The 12,099-nt window shown below is 56.6% G+C and overlaps 1 protein-coding gene across 5 annotated transcripts in view; it reads left to right on the top strand.

The window, feature by feature from the left end:
• MBP (myelin basic protein) overlaps positions 1 to 12,099 on the top strand; it is a 98,165-nt gene that overhangs the window by 69,693 nt on the left and 16,373 nt on the right. For 3 of the 5 annotated variants that reach the window (XM_034642345.1, XM_034642346.1, XM_034642344.1), the window contains exon 5: positions 3,343 to 3,420. The exons of the other annotated variants lie outside the window; for them this stretch is intronic. In XM_034642345.1, coding sequence (XP_034498236.1) covers positions 3,343 to 3,420 — 78 coding nt within the window. The remainder of the gene's footprint in view (positions 1 to 3,342; positions 3,421 to 12,099) is intronic. 5 annotated transcript variants of the gene reach the window in all.

The following is a 12,099-nucleotide window of genomic DNA, read 5'->3' as shown; positions in this document are numbered from 1 at the left end:
CCCCCTCCCCGCCCCCTGAGTCTGGGGCCTGGGGACCTGCATGCACCCTCTCAGCAGAGCGTTTCCGCTCCCACAGCCACGCACACGAAAGCAGGGTGAATCTCCTGCGAGGCCGTGTGGCCGTGATCTGGCCGTCTGGTGCGTGTTCGCCAAGAGATGTGGCCACAGCTCTTTCTAGAGAACACTGTGGCAAGTGTATTTCGAACAATATTTTTGAGGTTTCCCCCAGGAATTTCTTTATAAAGTGTTATTACTCTGATCCGTTCTGGATCAGCGGTTCCCGGCTCTGCTGCGGGCAGTTTACTGTGGACTCCCGTTGTCCCCGGACCCTCAGTGTCCAGGGTCCGGTGGCTGCAGTGGGTGAGATCTGCGTTAGGGGCGGCGGCCCTGCACCCGGGCGGTCCTGCCGCGTCTGTGTGAGCCACACGTCCGCGCCTTATGCTGTGTCTACTGGTGATTGCCTCCCGGTGAGAGTGCGTATGCCTGTGTGATTCCGTGACGAGCTTTGCTTCATAGATAGTTCTTCCTTTTTGTGCACTCATTTAGCTTAGTAACAGACCAAGGGCAGTGGACTAACTGCATGTGAGTTTTTCAAGTTGTCTTCTTTGGGGTCCCCCCTCAAGAGTGCGTGTAATACAGGTCTTCTCGCGGGCTCCAGACATGACAGCCAGCAGGTGGGTGTGAGGGCCGAGCGCCCGCCCCGGAGGTCAGTCTCTCACTCTTGCGCTTTTGCACAAAGATGTTTTGTTTTTTCTGTCCGTCGACAGCTCGGTGTCCTGGTCTGTCGTGGCTGTTCTTGCTCTGCTCAACGTGTTCAGTGTCTGTCAGAGCGCTGTCCCGCACTGGGGGGAAGCGTGGGCACGGAGTGGACCTGCTGTCCCTTTCTGTGGGGGTGTGGGGGGGGACACAGTCCACTCGGCAGTGTTTCCCGGGTGGCTGGGCACGTGGGAGACCCACCCCGCCTGTGCGCCCTGCTGAGGCCGCGTCCCAGGGTGTCCCAGAAACCCCAGGGAATCTGGACGGGGCGGTGTGCCGGCTCTTCCCAAGGATGCTGGGGAGGGCGAGGGTCATGGATAAGGTTGGGTCTTGGATGAACTAGAAATAAAAGCAAACACACGATTATTCTGTATGCATTCACCTGACTAGCTTGTCCTCACTCACCTCCCACTACATCCATTCACAGCACGTACAAGGATGCATGTCACTGGTTTTCCTTTGGTCGAAGGATCAGATATTTGGTGACAGGCATGGCTGACGGTTGATGGAGTGATGGGCCTGACGTCAGAGGGAACATATCCCAGGAGGGAAGAAACCCCTCCCCAGACTCCCGTTAGCCTTAGGAAGCATAGGACCCATAGAAATGGTCAGAGTCTCTCCATAGGTCTGTCCCACTTCACTCTTAGCTGCCCGGAAGCCGTCCTGCTTCAGAGGAAATAGTATAAAGGTGGGGAGAGTTACAGAAACAGGAAGTCTTCTGAGAAAGCCTGATGAACAAGGGCTCCTCTGAGGGGCACTTCTCGCCTCCGTCCCCACCAGCCCCCATGGTGTGTGCCCAGTGACCGCGCCACCCCTTCCCGCACCTGTACGGGAGGTCAGGCAAACAAGGTCACTGGGGCGCCTCGTCCCCCTGCCATCGTCCATGGAGAAAAAGGCCATCTTCCCCCTCCTTCCCGTGCTGGGGCAAGCGGCCTGCGTTCTCAGCCACCCTGCTGCCCCTCCCCGAGCTGCGTGGCCACCAGCCCACGGAGCCCCGAGCCAGGCCCGGGTGGGGGGTAGCTTGACATGGGGCCTCAGAGTGAGTTGGAAACAGCTCAAGGAGCTGGTCCCCTTCGGTAAGAAGGGGCATTGTTTTCAAGGGGGGAAACATAAATTAGAAAATTCTTCTTTGCTGTTTGGGCAAGGGTATAACACGGACGTGTGCGTCTGCGTCCTGTCTGCCACCATTGGCGGGCATCACCCCTGTGGGGACAAGCAGATCTTGTCACAGCAGAAGCTACCGCAGGCTCATCCCAGAGACGCTCACATACACACTCAGCTGCCTTACTCTGTGGAAGTCCGCGTCTTGGATTAAAGTCACCGCACGCATGTGGGGAGAATCAAGGGTGGGATGTCCAGCTAAGCACAGACTCCCCCAGGTCTGCCTCGGAAACCCTGTGTGTTCACTTTGCAATAATACTTCTAGAACACTCTAACGTTCTCCTGTGTCATAACCACAGCCCATTCCACACATAACCCACCAGTAACCCGATTTTTAAAAATCCACGTAATCTGCAGCCCACTTGAGACATCTCTTGAAATCTCTATGTTGATTTTAAGTCTTGAGCACTGTAAGGTAGCCGCCCTCTCCTCGCTCCCTCTCTCTCTCCCTCGCTCCCTCTCTCTCTCCCTCGCTCCCTCTCTCTCCCTCGCCCTCTCTCTCTCTCCCTCGCCCTCTCTCTCTCTCTCTCTAATGAGCCCACCATTCTGCTGCAAACAAAAGGAAATTTCTGCCGCCCGTTTACCGTGGTCCCGCAGTAATGCTCCCTCAGCCACAGCCCTCAAATTGGGTGACACACAGTCCCGTCCTCCCGAATAGAATCGGGAAGACACAACATTAGGGGGAGACACGACTTAGGAAGATTCATAGCAAGAACGCTCAGAGGAGGGTTAATGCCCAGCTCACGTCCAGGAATATTAAGTTACTGTTAGAGCTTCTGAATCTCGCCAGCACCAGGAAGAATGTGAGACCCTGTAACCCGAGTGGCCGCCTAGCGTGACTTTGGCCATACAACTGATTCCTGGTACTCCTGAGGAAGCTGGGAAGGCCCGACAGAGGGAGCACAGGGACCCCGCAGAGTGAATGCAGCTTCTCCTGCAGATCCCATACAGGAGCTCCGACACCTGCTGCAAAAGAAACCTGTGCCAGTGAAGCTATGAACGTTCTCTACCCAGGCAGACTTGAAAAGCCCTCGAGCACATCGCATCGGGCTGGAAGGGGCTTCCTCTAACTTACTCTGCCCAAAATCTTACAGGTCTGGTGCCTGCTACCATGTTGAGGAAATGTGGTCACATAATTGGGCTCAGGGCTCCAGAACTTTCCCCTAATTCTTTCTTCTTGATCTTTTTTCCTGACCTCCTCCCCTGGAGAACTGGGGGCTCCCACTGCCATCTCCTCCTTCCTCTCCCCTCGGTGGTCACCATCCATCCTCCTCCCGCACTTACCCTCTGACCTCCATCCCCCCTTGCCCTCCTCACCGCGCAGGGGTTTGCCAAGCCCGGTCAGGAGGGGGCGTTTGCTGGAGGACGTGGGGGATGTGCCAGTGATGCGCATGGACTCAACGGCCACTCTGTGTCCCCCGGCAGGTGCGTTGGCTCAAGCAGAGACGGAGCCCTGTGCCCTCTCATGCCCACAGCCCGCCCGGGCTGTGCGCCATGTACCAGGTAAGATGTGCGCCAACCCCGCCGGGCCTCTCCTGTCGGCAGGGGCCTGAAGTGTGTGGGAGAGTCACGTTTGCAAAGTGAGGGGGGCAGCTTCCCAGGGGAAGCAGCAAGGGACAAGGTGAAAGACTGGAAACTCTAGCTCAAGAGGCCTCGGAACGCCCAGGCAGGATCTTGCACAGATGACCTGCAAAGGGCCAGCTGTGGGGTCGGGGCGGTGGATGAGCCCCCGGGGCCAGCGGGGCCTCGGCCGTTCCACGGGCTGCAGGGCACGGAGAATCAGCTGCCACCTCGACGGGGACTTGCGGTACCGGGTAGCTGTGTGTGAGTGTGCGGTGTTCACGTGTCTGCTAAGTGATGGGTCAAGGACAGAGCCCGAGTCGAAACCAGAGGCCAGTCGCCACACAGACCGCGCCAGTGGGCTCCCCAAAGTCGTTACTGACAGTGCGGACTCTCCGAGGCCTGGTCCACGCCCCGGGGCCTCAGTGATCCACGTGACAGCCCCCCGCCACCCCGTGCGAAATGCTTTTCAAGAGGCGGCTCCGTGTCGGGCGCACAGAGGGCAGGCGGGCCGGGTCTGGGAGCCCCGGAACCTCCCTTCGTCAGGGAGCGGCACCGCCACGCTGTTCTCGAACTGACGGAGACAGTAAACCCGGGGTCTTCTCTCCTCTTGGAGCAAGAGCTTCTGACGAGCTGGAATGTCTCCTCCTGCACTTTGGGGTCCGTTGTTACTTCAAGGAGAGGGTCCGTGTCCCGGGGTGGAGCTCTAATAGCTCCGGCCGCGGGAGAGGCTGCAGGGCCGGCTCTGCTGAATGGTTTTGGAGGGCACCTGTCTGAGAGCCCATGGCAAAGGGCACGTGCAACAGGCTTACAGAGGGAATAAAAGCCTTCGGGTAGAGCCGCGAGTGCCCCGCTGACTCAGCACTCGGAGTCGAAACCACCTTCCCTCTCCTGTCGTGCGGAAACTCCACGCTGTTGGTGAGCAATGCTGAGCAGACGTACTGCGCCCTGACCTTCCAGAACAGTCCTCCCTCTCTCTGTGTCCTTGTGAGTCTCTCTGCCTCTCTCTCTGCAAAGCCACCAGGAAGGCTAGGAAGGAGCCAGCCACCGTGACATCAGGGTGACCATCAAAGGACAGATGGGTTCTGCTGCTGTCAGGGGCTTTCACGAGCCAGCTCCCCACCAGGAATGCTTTGATTCCACGAGATCCAACACAGGTCCTCAAACTACCGGAGTTCAACCTTTCCAGGGACGGAACGTGACCACTGCAGGGGGGAGGTGGGAGGCCACGCACACAGGTGGCGTTATATCTGGGAACCCAAACGTAAATTGGAGAAGAGAGAATTCCAAGGGAGAGGCAGGGAGCAGAGTGGGGGAGGGCAGTCCCCTAGGAAAATACCCCTTTTACTTGCATGTCCCACCCTGCCCAGCCGGACACCTCTCCCTGCACGACGTCCTCATCTCAGCACTCTGCACGGGTGCCGTGGGTGTGCCAAGCCTCATGCAGGCCACCTGCTCCCGCAGCCAACCCTCCACCGTGGCCTCCACCTGAGTCCTGGGGGCAAGTGAGGAGCCTCAACGGGACAGCATCCACCCTTGACTGGCCCCCAGCTCCCAGTCCCTTGGAGGCCACAGGCCACTTTACATGGGCCTCCCTGGCTGGAGAGGGCCTGGGTAGCCACCACGCACACCAGAGTTTAAGGAGCTGAAGACACCTCGTGCTGTGGACAAGTGCCGAGTAAGAATCAGAAACACAGGCTTTGCTTCGACCACTGGGCTCCCTTTCCTCACCTGAAAAGCACCAACATCAGCGACAGTAGCCATTCGTGCTGCCCGCACCGTGGGGGCCTGTGCCAGCGGAGAGAAATACGACAGGCGTATGTGCTGCCCCGGCACTGGGCACCCATGGGTCTGTTGCACCCTGCCTCTCGGCCACGCGACACCTGAGCTACTCTGGAAGGACCCCCAGGAGCCCTGGGAGCGGCGGGCTCCCCTCCGTCTCTCACCAGCTCCGGCCTCGGGGTCACTGCGTTTCTGCTCTCAGAACTGCGCTTCTCGACCATAAAGTCAGTGTCGGATGAAGGTCTGGAAGTATTTCTCTGAAGACCGTGGTGCCGGTGAGGAGGGGACATCCGTAAGGGCTGCCAGCCCAGCGGCAACGGGGATGCCTTTCTGTGCGCTCGGCCCGTGAGAGCTTGCTCTGCGCAGGAGAGACAGAAGCCCCGAGTCCCGGCCTCCAGAGACGCCCCTCACCCCCTTGTGTCCTGAATCGGATTGCTTCGTGCGTGCCGAGCTTCGGCTGTGCGCAGAGCTGGATGAGTCTGGCGGCTACATGTTTGCTGGATGCCGTTGGTTCAGCCGTGGAGACCCAGAGCAGACCAAGCTCCTTGGGGAGTGTGCCAGCGGGGACGGGAGGCCACCTGGCTGTCCTGGGGCCCAGCCTTTCCCCTGGGGGCCGGTGTCTGCTCTGCCCCGGAGGGCTGCTTCCCACCACAGTTGAACTGGGGGCCCATGGCCCTCACTTGCTGGAAAACACATTGCAACTTGCCTTTTCCTTCCAAAGAGAATGTTCCAGACCCCACACCCCTGAACCTACTTGCCCACATTCTGTGCAGAGACCACTGGATTCCAAGCCAAGACATCTGGGGTCGTTTGGGTTTACAGCTCTCGTGACGCTCGCTTGACATTTGTGCTGAAAGAGCCGTCTGTGCACGTTAGACTCATTGAGGTCTTTGGAAATGGGGTGCCTGGAACAGTGGAGACAGACCAGAGTGCTGTGGGCTGATGTCCAATCCTGCTTCCCGCCACTCTGGAGACAGCAAGGAAGCATCAGGAAGGCTGAATTCGAGAAGAGCCGGACTCCAGCTCTGCTGTCGACACAGGCACCAGCCACCCTGACTCTGGGGGAGCAGACCTTCCCTGCGGGGAAGACCCTCAGTTCCTTTCTCGGGAGTTCTGCTGGTTTCCTGAGGAGCTGAGGGGCAGAGATGCCGCTGTTTCTGCCGAGCGCCGGGCACGTTGGCGGCACTCAGATCACCACGGGACGCCTCGGCAGAAGGGCCCGTTAAGAGCTGGGTGCGCGCCAGGTTGGCGATGCAAGACCGAGAGATGGGAGGACTGGCGGCTGGAAACACACCACCATGCTTACGGCTTTCGCAGCCAAGTGAGAGCCACTTCCAGCCCGGACAAGTGCCCCCGTCCCCCTCCGTTGCCCTCCCCTCCACTGCGCTCACCTCCCAGGACCACAGAGCTGGAGCCCGGGCATCTGGCTGTGACACGGGGCTTGCTGTGTCTTTCTCTGCCAGGGGACAGCCTCTTGTCATTCTGACCCCTGCATGGCCACTGACATGGCAACTGATGGAGGTGGGCAGAGCCATCCCTGCGGCAGGAGGGGGTGGCTTGGCTCCCCATTTCCTAGAGAAAGTCAGAGCCCCAGTGCTCCCCCCACTGCCCTGCAGACAGCAGCCTTCGCCCCTGCCCTCAGCTTCACCATCTGCTAACGGCACGGCCCTGGACCTTGGCCCCAGTCCCTCTGATCACGGGACAAAGCGACGGTCCCTCCCGAGCTGACCACCGGGAACAACAGCACACCCACAAGCCACCGTGCCCGCAGACTGCATGCCCCGTCCACGGTCTCCCTATCCAGGATCTGAGAAGAAATCTGCAGTCAGGACAGGCACCAGGTAACCTAAAATTTCCCTCTAAATCAAAGGTCTGCCTCTAAATTCCTCCAGAAATAGAGAAAAGCCTGCTGTTGACCCTGCATGGCTTTCTCTAAAGAAGGCAGCTCACGGCTTTAATTAAACTCACTCGAGTCAACAATTCTGGAACAAACATAGTCTTAAACTTGCAAATGACAAAAGCACAGGGCAAACTGCACGTATCATTCAGACAGAGAAGAATTCTCCCCCCGTTCACGAAATCTAGAATGCCCTGACTTTGCCCACGAACACTCATGCTCTCTCCTGAGGTACAAACCAGTGCCACGGCTTCCTCTGAAACACAGACAGGAGCAGAAGCAGGAGCGTGGCCCAAGGCAGCGGAGAGCCTCGTCTGGCCACCCGTGGTTTCTGGGGACGCGGGACTCACGGGGCCTGGGGGTACGGATGGGAGCACCACTCCCCCCCAGCTCTCTCTCCGACACACCTGGACCTACTCAGAAAGGGACCAAGGTCACAGCTCAGACACCTCACTGTCAGACCTGTCATTTTATCCCCAAACGTGTGACCCTTGGTGCACTTGCTGGGTTTGCTAATACTTACCCAGGGGCTCCTAGCTCAGCACCTGGGGCAGATGGGGCGGTTTCATGGTGGAAAATGGGGATGGGCAGCAAGGTGTAAGGAAGAGTCTTGGATGGAAAGAAGGGACCTGTTCCTGCCACGGACTCTTTCGGGAATTCCTCAAGGAGGATAAGCCGCTGAAACAAGATTGCTGTGGACATGAGGGGTCCTTACCAGCCGTGGAAGGAGCGTGAGGCAGGAGAGGAGGGCATGAAAGGGATCTGGGTTTCGTAGTGAACTGTGTCCGTGGTTCGTAAACAGAAAGAACACCCCCCACAGGAGCAGTTTGGGGCTTCCTGCCGCTTTCACAGGAGGGCGATGTTTTCGTGACCCCAAGTCATGCTCCAAACAGCTTACGTAGATAAACCGCGTGCCTCCCAGGATCGGAGGCTCCCGAGAGTGCCCCCAAATCAAAGATTTCTCTGGGACAAAAAAGCATAATGCAGATGCTTGGCACGGTCGCTCTCCAGCCCCCCGGTGAAACCCTCTACGAACGGCGAGGGTCCCGTGGCAGCGTGCCCGTTCTGCGTGTCTGTGTGTCTGGTGCCCGGCTCTGGGTCGGCTGGTCCCGTCCCGCGAACAGAACAGAACGATGCAGCCCAAGCGGTCTGCTTGTGCGGGGCTGGGCTTCTGCGGGCACAGGGCGAGCGGACTGGCCCCCGCTATAATTACACAGAACTGCATCCCCCAAAACTATCGCCAAACTGGAAAGTCTCGCCTCTTTAACTGCTCTTGCGTTCACTGTGCCTAACTAGCCGTGTTTACCAAAACGAGTAGGAGCTAGGTCTCTAGGGAAGAGCAGCAGCTACGCCATCCCCAGCCCTCTGGGCATTAACACACGCCTCGAGCGGACTCCGTCAACAGACGCTAGCTCTTCCTTATAGACAGGAACAGTTTTATTTCTAGCTCATCCTACCCTCACAAGTTGACATAAGGTAAGTCTACGAGACTTTTAAAAATAAAATAAACCTACGCTATTTAAAGTCATTCCTCCTTCTCACCTTCTCCTGCCGTACGGCTAGCCCGTGATTTCTCCACGTGCCGCCAAGGGTTAGGTTTGGAAATCGGCCTCTGTCCCACACGGAACCCACAAGCATCTGGCGTGGCTGGTGGCCTGTAGCACCAGTCCTGGACCCAGAGCCAGGAGACCCAGCGAGCACACTGCCCAGCCCTCGAGTGTGGGTTGTCACACCTGCTAAACGAAGGGGTTGCTCAGAGCAATGCCGAGCGACATTTCTCACTCTACCAACGATGAGGGCGAGCGCGGGAATCACACACCCCATATTTTAAAAGCGAGTAGATTCTCTTTCTTTATTCCCTTTTTATTATTTTTTTTTTTANCGAGCGCGGGAATCACACACCCCATATTTTAAAAGCGAGTAGATTCTCTTTCTTTATTCCCTTTTTATTATTTTTTTTTTAAATTTTATTTTTTTGACAGAGAGACAGCCAGCGAGAGAGGGAACACAAGCAGGGAGAGTGGGAGAGGAAGAAGCAGGCTCATAGCAGAGGAGCCTGGTGTGGGGCTCGATCCCAGAGCACCAGGATCACGCCCTGAGCCGAAGGCAGACGCTTAACGACTGCACCACCCAGGCGCCCCTCCTTATTCCCTTTTTAAATGGAATCCTCTGGGGACACAGGGAGAAATTCCTAGAACCTGGGTGGCTTAGCTCCACAGGACAGCGCCAGTGCAAAAACCATCGCTGTGTTGAGCACGGGGCACCCGTGTGCGGAGCTGCCTGAGATGGGGCGCCAGGCAAGTCCTGGGGCATCGGGGGCCACAGCCCAGACCGAGGCGGGCACTGTGGGGCCTCCAGCGGTCCCAGAGTTCCGGTCACAGGAGCAGATGCTCGCTGGGGACCCGCGCCTGGGCTGAGGGGCCAAAGCGGGAGCACGCAGGAGGGCTCGCGGGAGCACCCCCTGGCGCGAGGAGCACCTTCCTTGGTGGCCTCCCTGGTGAGTCTCAACTTCGAGCTTAAGAAAGGGCAGGGTTCTCACACAGCAGCTACACCCCGGACTCCTCTCCTCCATCCCGTAGAGAAGATGGAGCCCATGTCAGCACGCGCATTGGGTGGAAAGGACCAGTTTCCCCCAAACTAGCGCGCCGTAGAGGAAAGGCGGAGGAACACAAGGTACTTTGTGTTACTGTGTGTGGTCTGAAGGAGCCCAGAGCACACGTCAGGTTATTTAAAGGACGTTCTAATGTTGTAACAGATCCCAAGTCATCACACCACCGTAAGGACTCTTAGCCATTAGGGACAGGGGTCAAGATGCAGTTAGGGTTTTAAAACACCAGAAAGGGTTGGTCCTCACACAGCTTCTAGTCTGTTCTGTAAGTGCTCTCAGCTCTTGGTCTGCATGTGGCCAGTCCTCTAGCTGCCTCCGTTCGTGCTGTGTGTGTAGTGACCGATTACTACTCTCTCCACTCCTCCGCTGTGCTCACGCAGTACCGTCCGTCAGAAGGGAAACCAAGCACACTGAGGCCGGGGCCGTGGGAGGGGAGGGACCCCGAGTCTCGCTGGGCTGTGGCTCGTGCAACGGGGAGCACACGGGCCACCTCAGGGCCCGGCACCTGTGAGTGGTGAGCACAGGGGGCCGGGTGGGGGACCCTTCCAAGAGCCAGGGATTCACTATGATTTCATTCAGTGACATTCTGATGGTTGATTCTGGGAAGATAAGAAATAAAGTAGGAGCTGGAACTTTTTTTTAATAACCACAAAACCGCAGGCATAGTGAATGTTAATTTTTTCAAGATACAGAATTTTCTTCTGAGAGGGAACAAGTCCATCGATTTGTCTCTAATCAAATCCAAATGCAAATGTGTTGCAAAGTTCTCCCTATTTTCATAAAACAGCCACTGTATTCAAAGGAATGAATCTCTACCCAATCTGATGACCATTGATCTTCAGATGTGTCAGGTGAAAACGAATCTCTTATTACTTGCAAGTTTAAGAACTCCCAGCTCTGGCAAATTGGAGGACGGTTACAAATCCCTTCCTGAGGTCTGGACGGGGAGCGCGGACCTGGCCTGGAAGCCGGTGCACGGGCTCCCCCTGCTGGTGATGGGCATTATCTCAAGCGGAGGAAAAGTGATCATTATTTTTCAAAAGCGACGCAATGACATAGGTTAATGGAAAAAGCAATTTACCCTAAAAATTAATGAAACGGTTGCCCTTTGTGCCATGGCTTCCCTCCCATGGCTTTTAAGACTTCTCAGAATAATGTTATTTGCCATCAAGTAGTTGTTTTATTAATGATGATGCCAAAAAAAAGGAGTAACACAATAGTGCCACACGATATTGTGCAAACTGAGGTCACATGTCAAGGGACCTGCCCATCTCTCCGTTTGTGTACGCGTACAGCCAGGTCTGAGCACTGTTCACCACACTGAGAGACAAGGGCCATTCTTCAGTGGTAGAAAACTTTCAAATGTTGACTTCTTTATATAATGAGCTTGTGTTGTTTTTCTTATTAGTCCAAAAGCTTTCACTAAGAAATGAGTCTATTATTTTTTTCCAATCCTGCTTGTGCAAAATGTTCAGCTGCACGTATTTTGGAGACACTGTTGAGACGGCCTGGCCTCGGGTGTCTACGGGGAAGGGGGAGTTCCAGTGCCCCTGCCTCCCCCGCTCTGACTGCTGTGGGCCCCACAGGGAGCTGCTGCCCTGCCCCTCCTCCCAGTTCGTCCCAGCAGACCCGAGAACGGCCCCTTAGCCTCTTAACCTCCTTCGGAGAAAATGAGCTGCCAGGAATGGGGTAGACACAGGCAAGGACACACCCATCTTGACAAATAACGGTAAAATGTTAACTGCTTTGCCTCTTTTTTCCAACCTTAGTGAACACAAAAGTGTTTGCTCAGAGGATTATTAACTGTATGCCTAAAAACTAACTAAGCATCGGGGCGCCTGGGTGGCTTAGCCAATTAAGCGTCTGACTCTTGATCTCGGCTCAGGTCTTGATTTCAGGGCCGTGGGATCGAGCCCAGGTTGGGCTCCACGCTGGGTGTGGAGCCTACAAAAACAAAAACAAAAAACAAAACAAAACTAACAAAGTGAGAAGAATCCTTCTTCTGTTGGGGAGCCCCCGTTCAGTGGGCGCCCCGGCAGGGGACTGCATCTGTCACAAGTAGTCACGGGGCAGAGGCTGAGGACCAAAGAAGGACTAAGGGAGGAAACTCCACAGGTGACTGGCCCGCACCCCTCCGCCCACCTGGCCCCAGCTGGTCTGCAGGGCTGACGGGTCACCCTCGTGCCCCGGGATCTGCTGCTCTTTCCTCCTGCCCCAGCGTCCTCCAGACACAGTGTCCTCCCCGTCTCTCCTGTCCCAGCAGACAGATCCCCTTACTCACAGTGCGGTACAAGGGAAGGTTGAGTACCCACATCCCATAAACTGTGAAATATAA

The sequence above is a fragment of the Ailuropoda melanoleuca genome, chromosome 14 (genome assembly GCF_002007445.2).
Source record: "Ailuropoda melanoleuca isolate Jingjing chromosome 14, ASM200744v2, whole genome shotgun sequence".
NCBI lineage: Eukaryota > Metazoa > Chordata > Mammalia > Carnivora > Ursidae > Ailuropoda > Ailuropoda melanoleuca.
The sequence above is the reverse complement of the archived record's forward strand: the minus strand, read 5'-3'. Positions and strand labels throughout refer to the sequence as shown.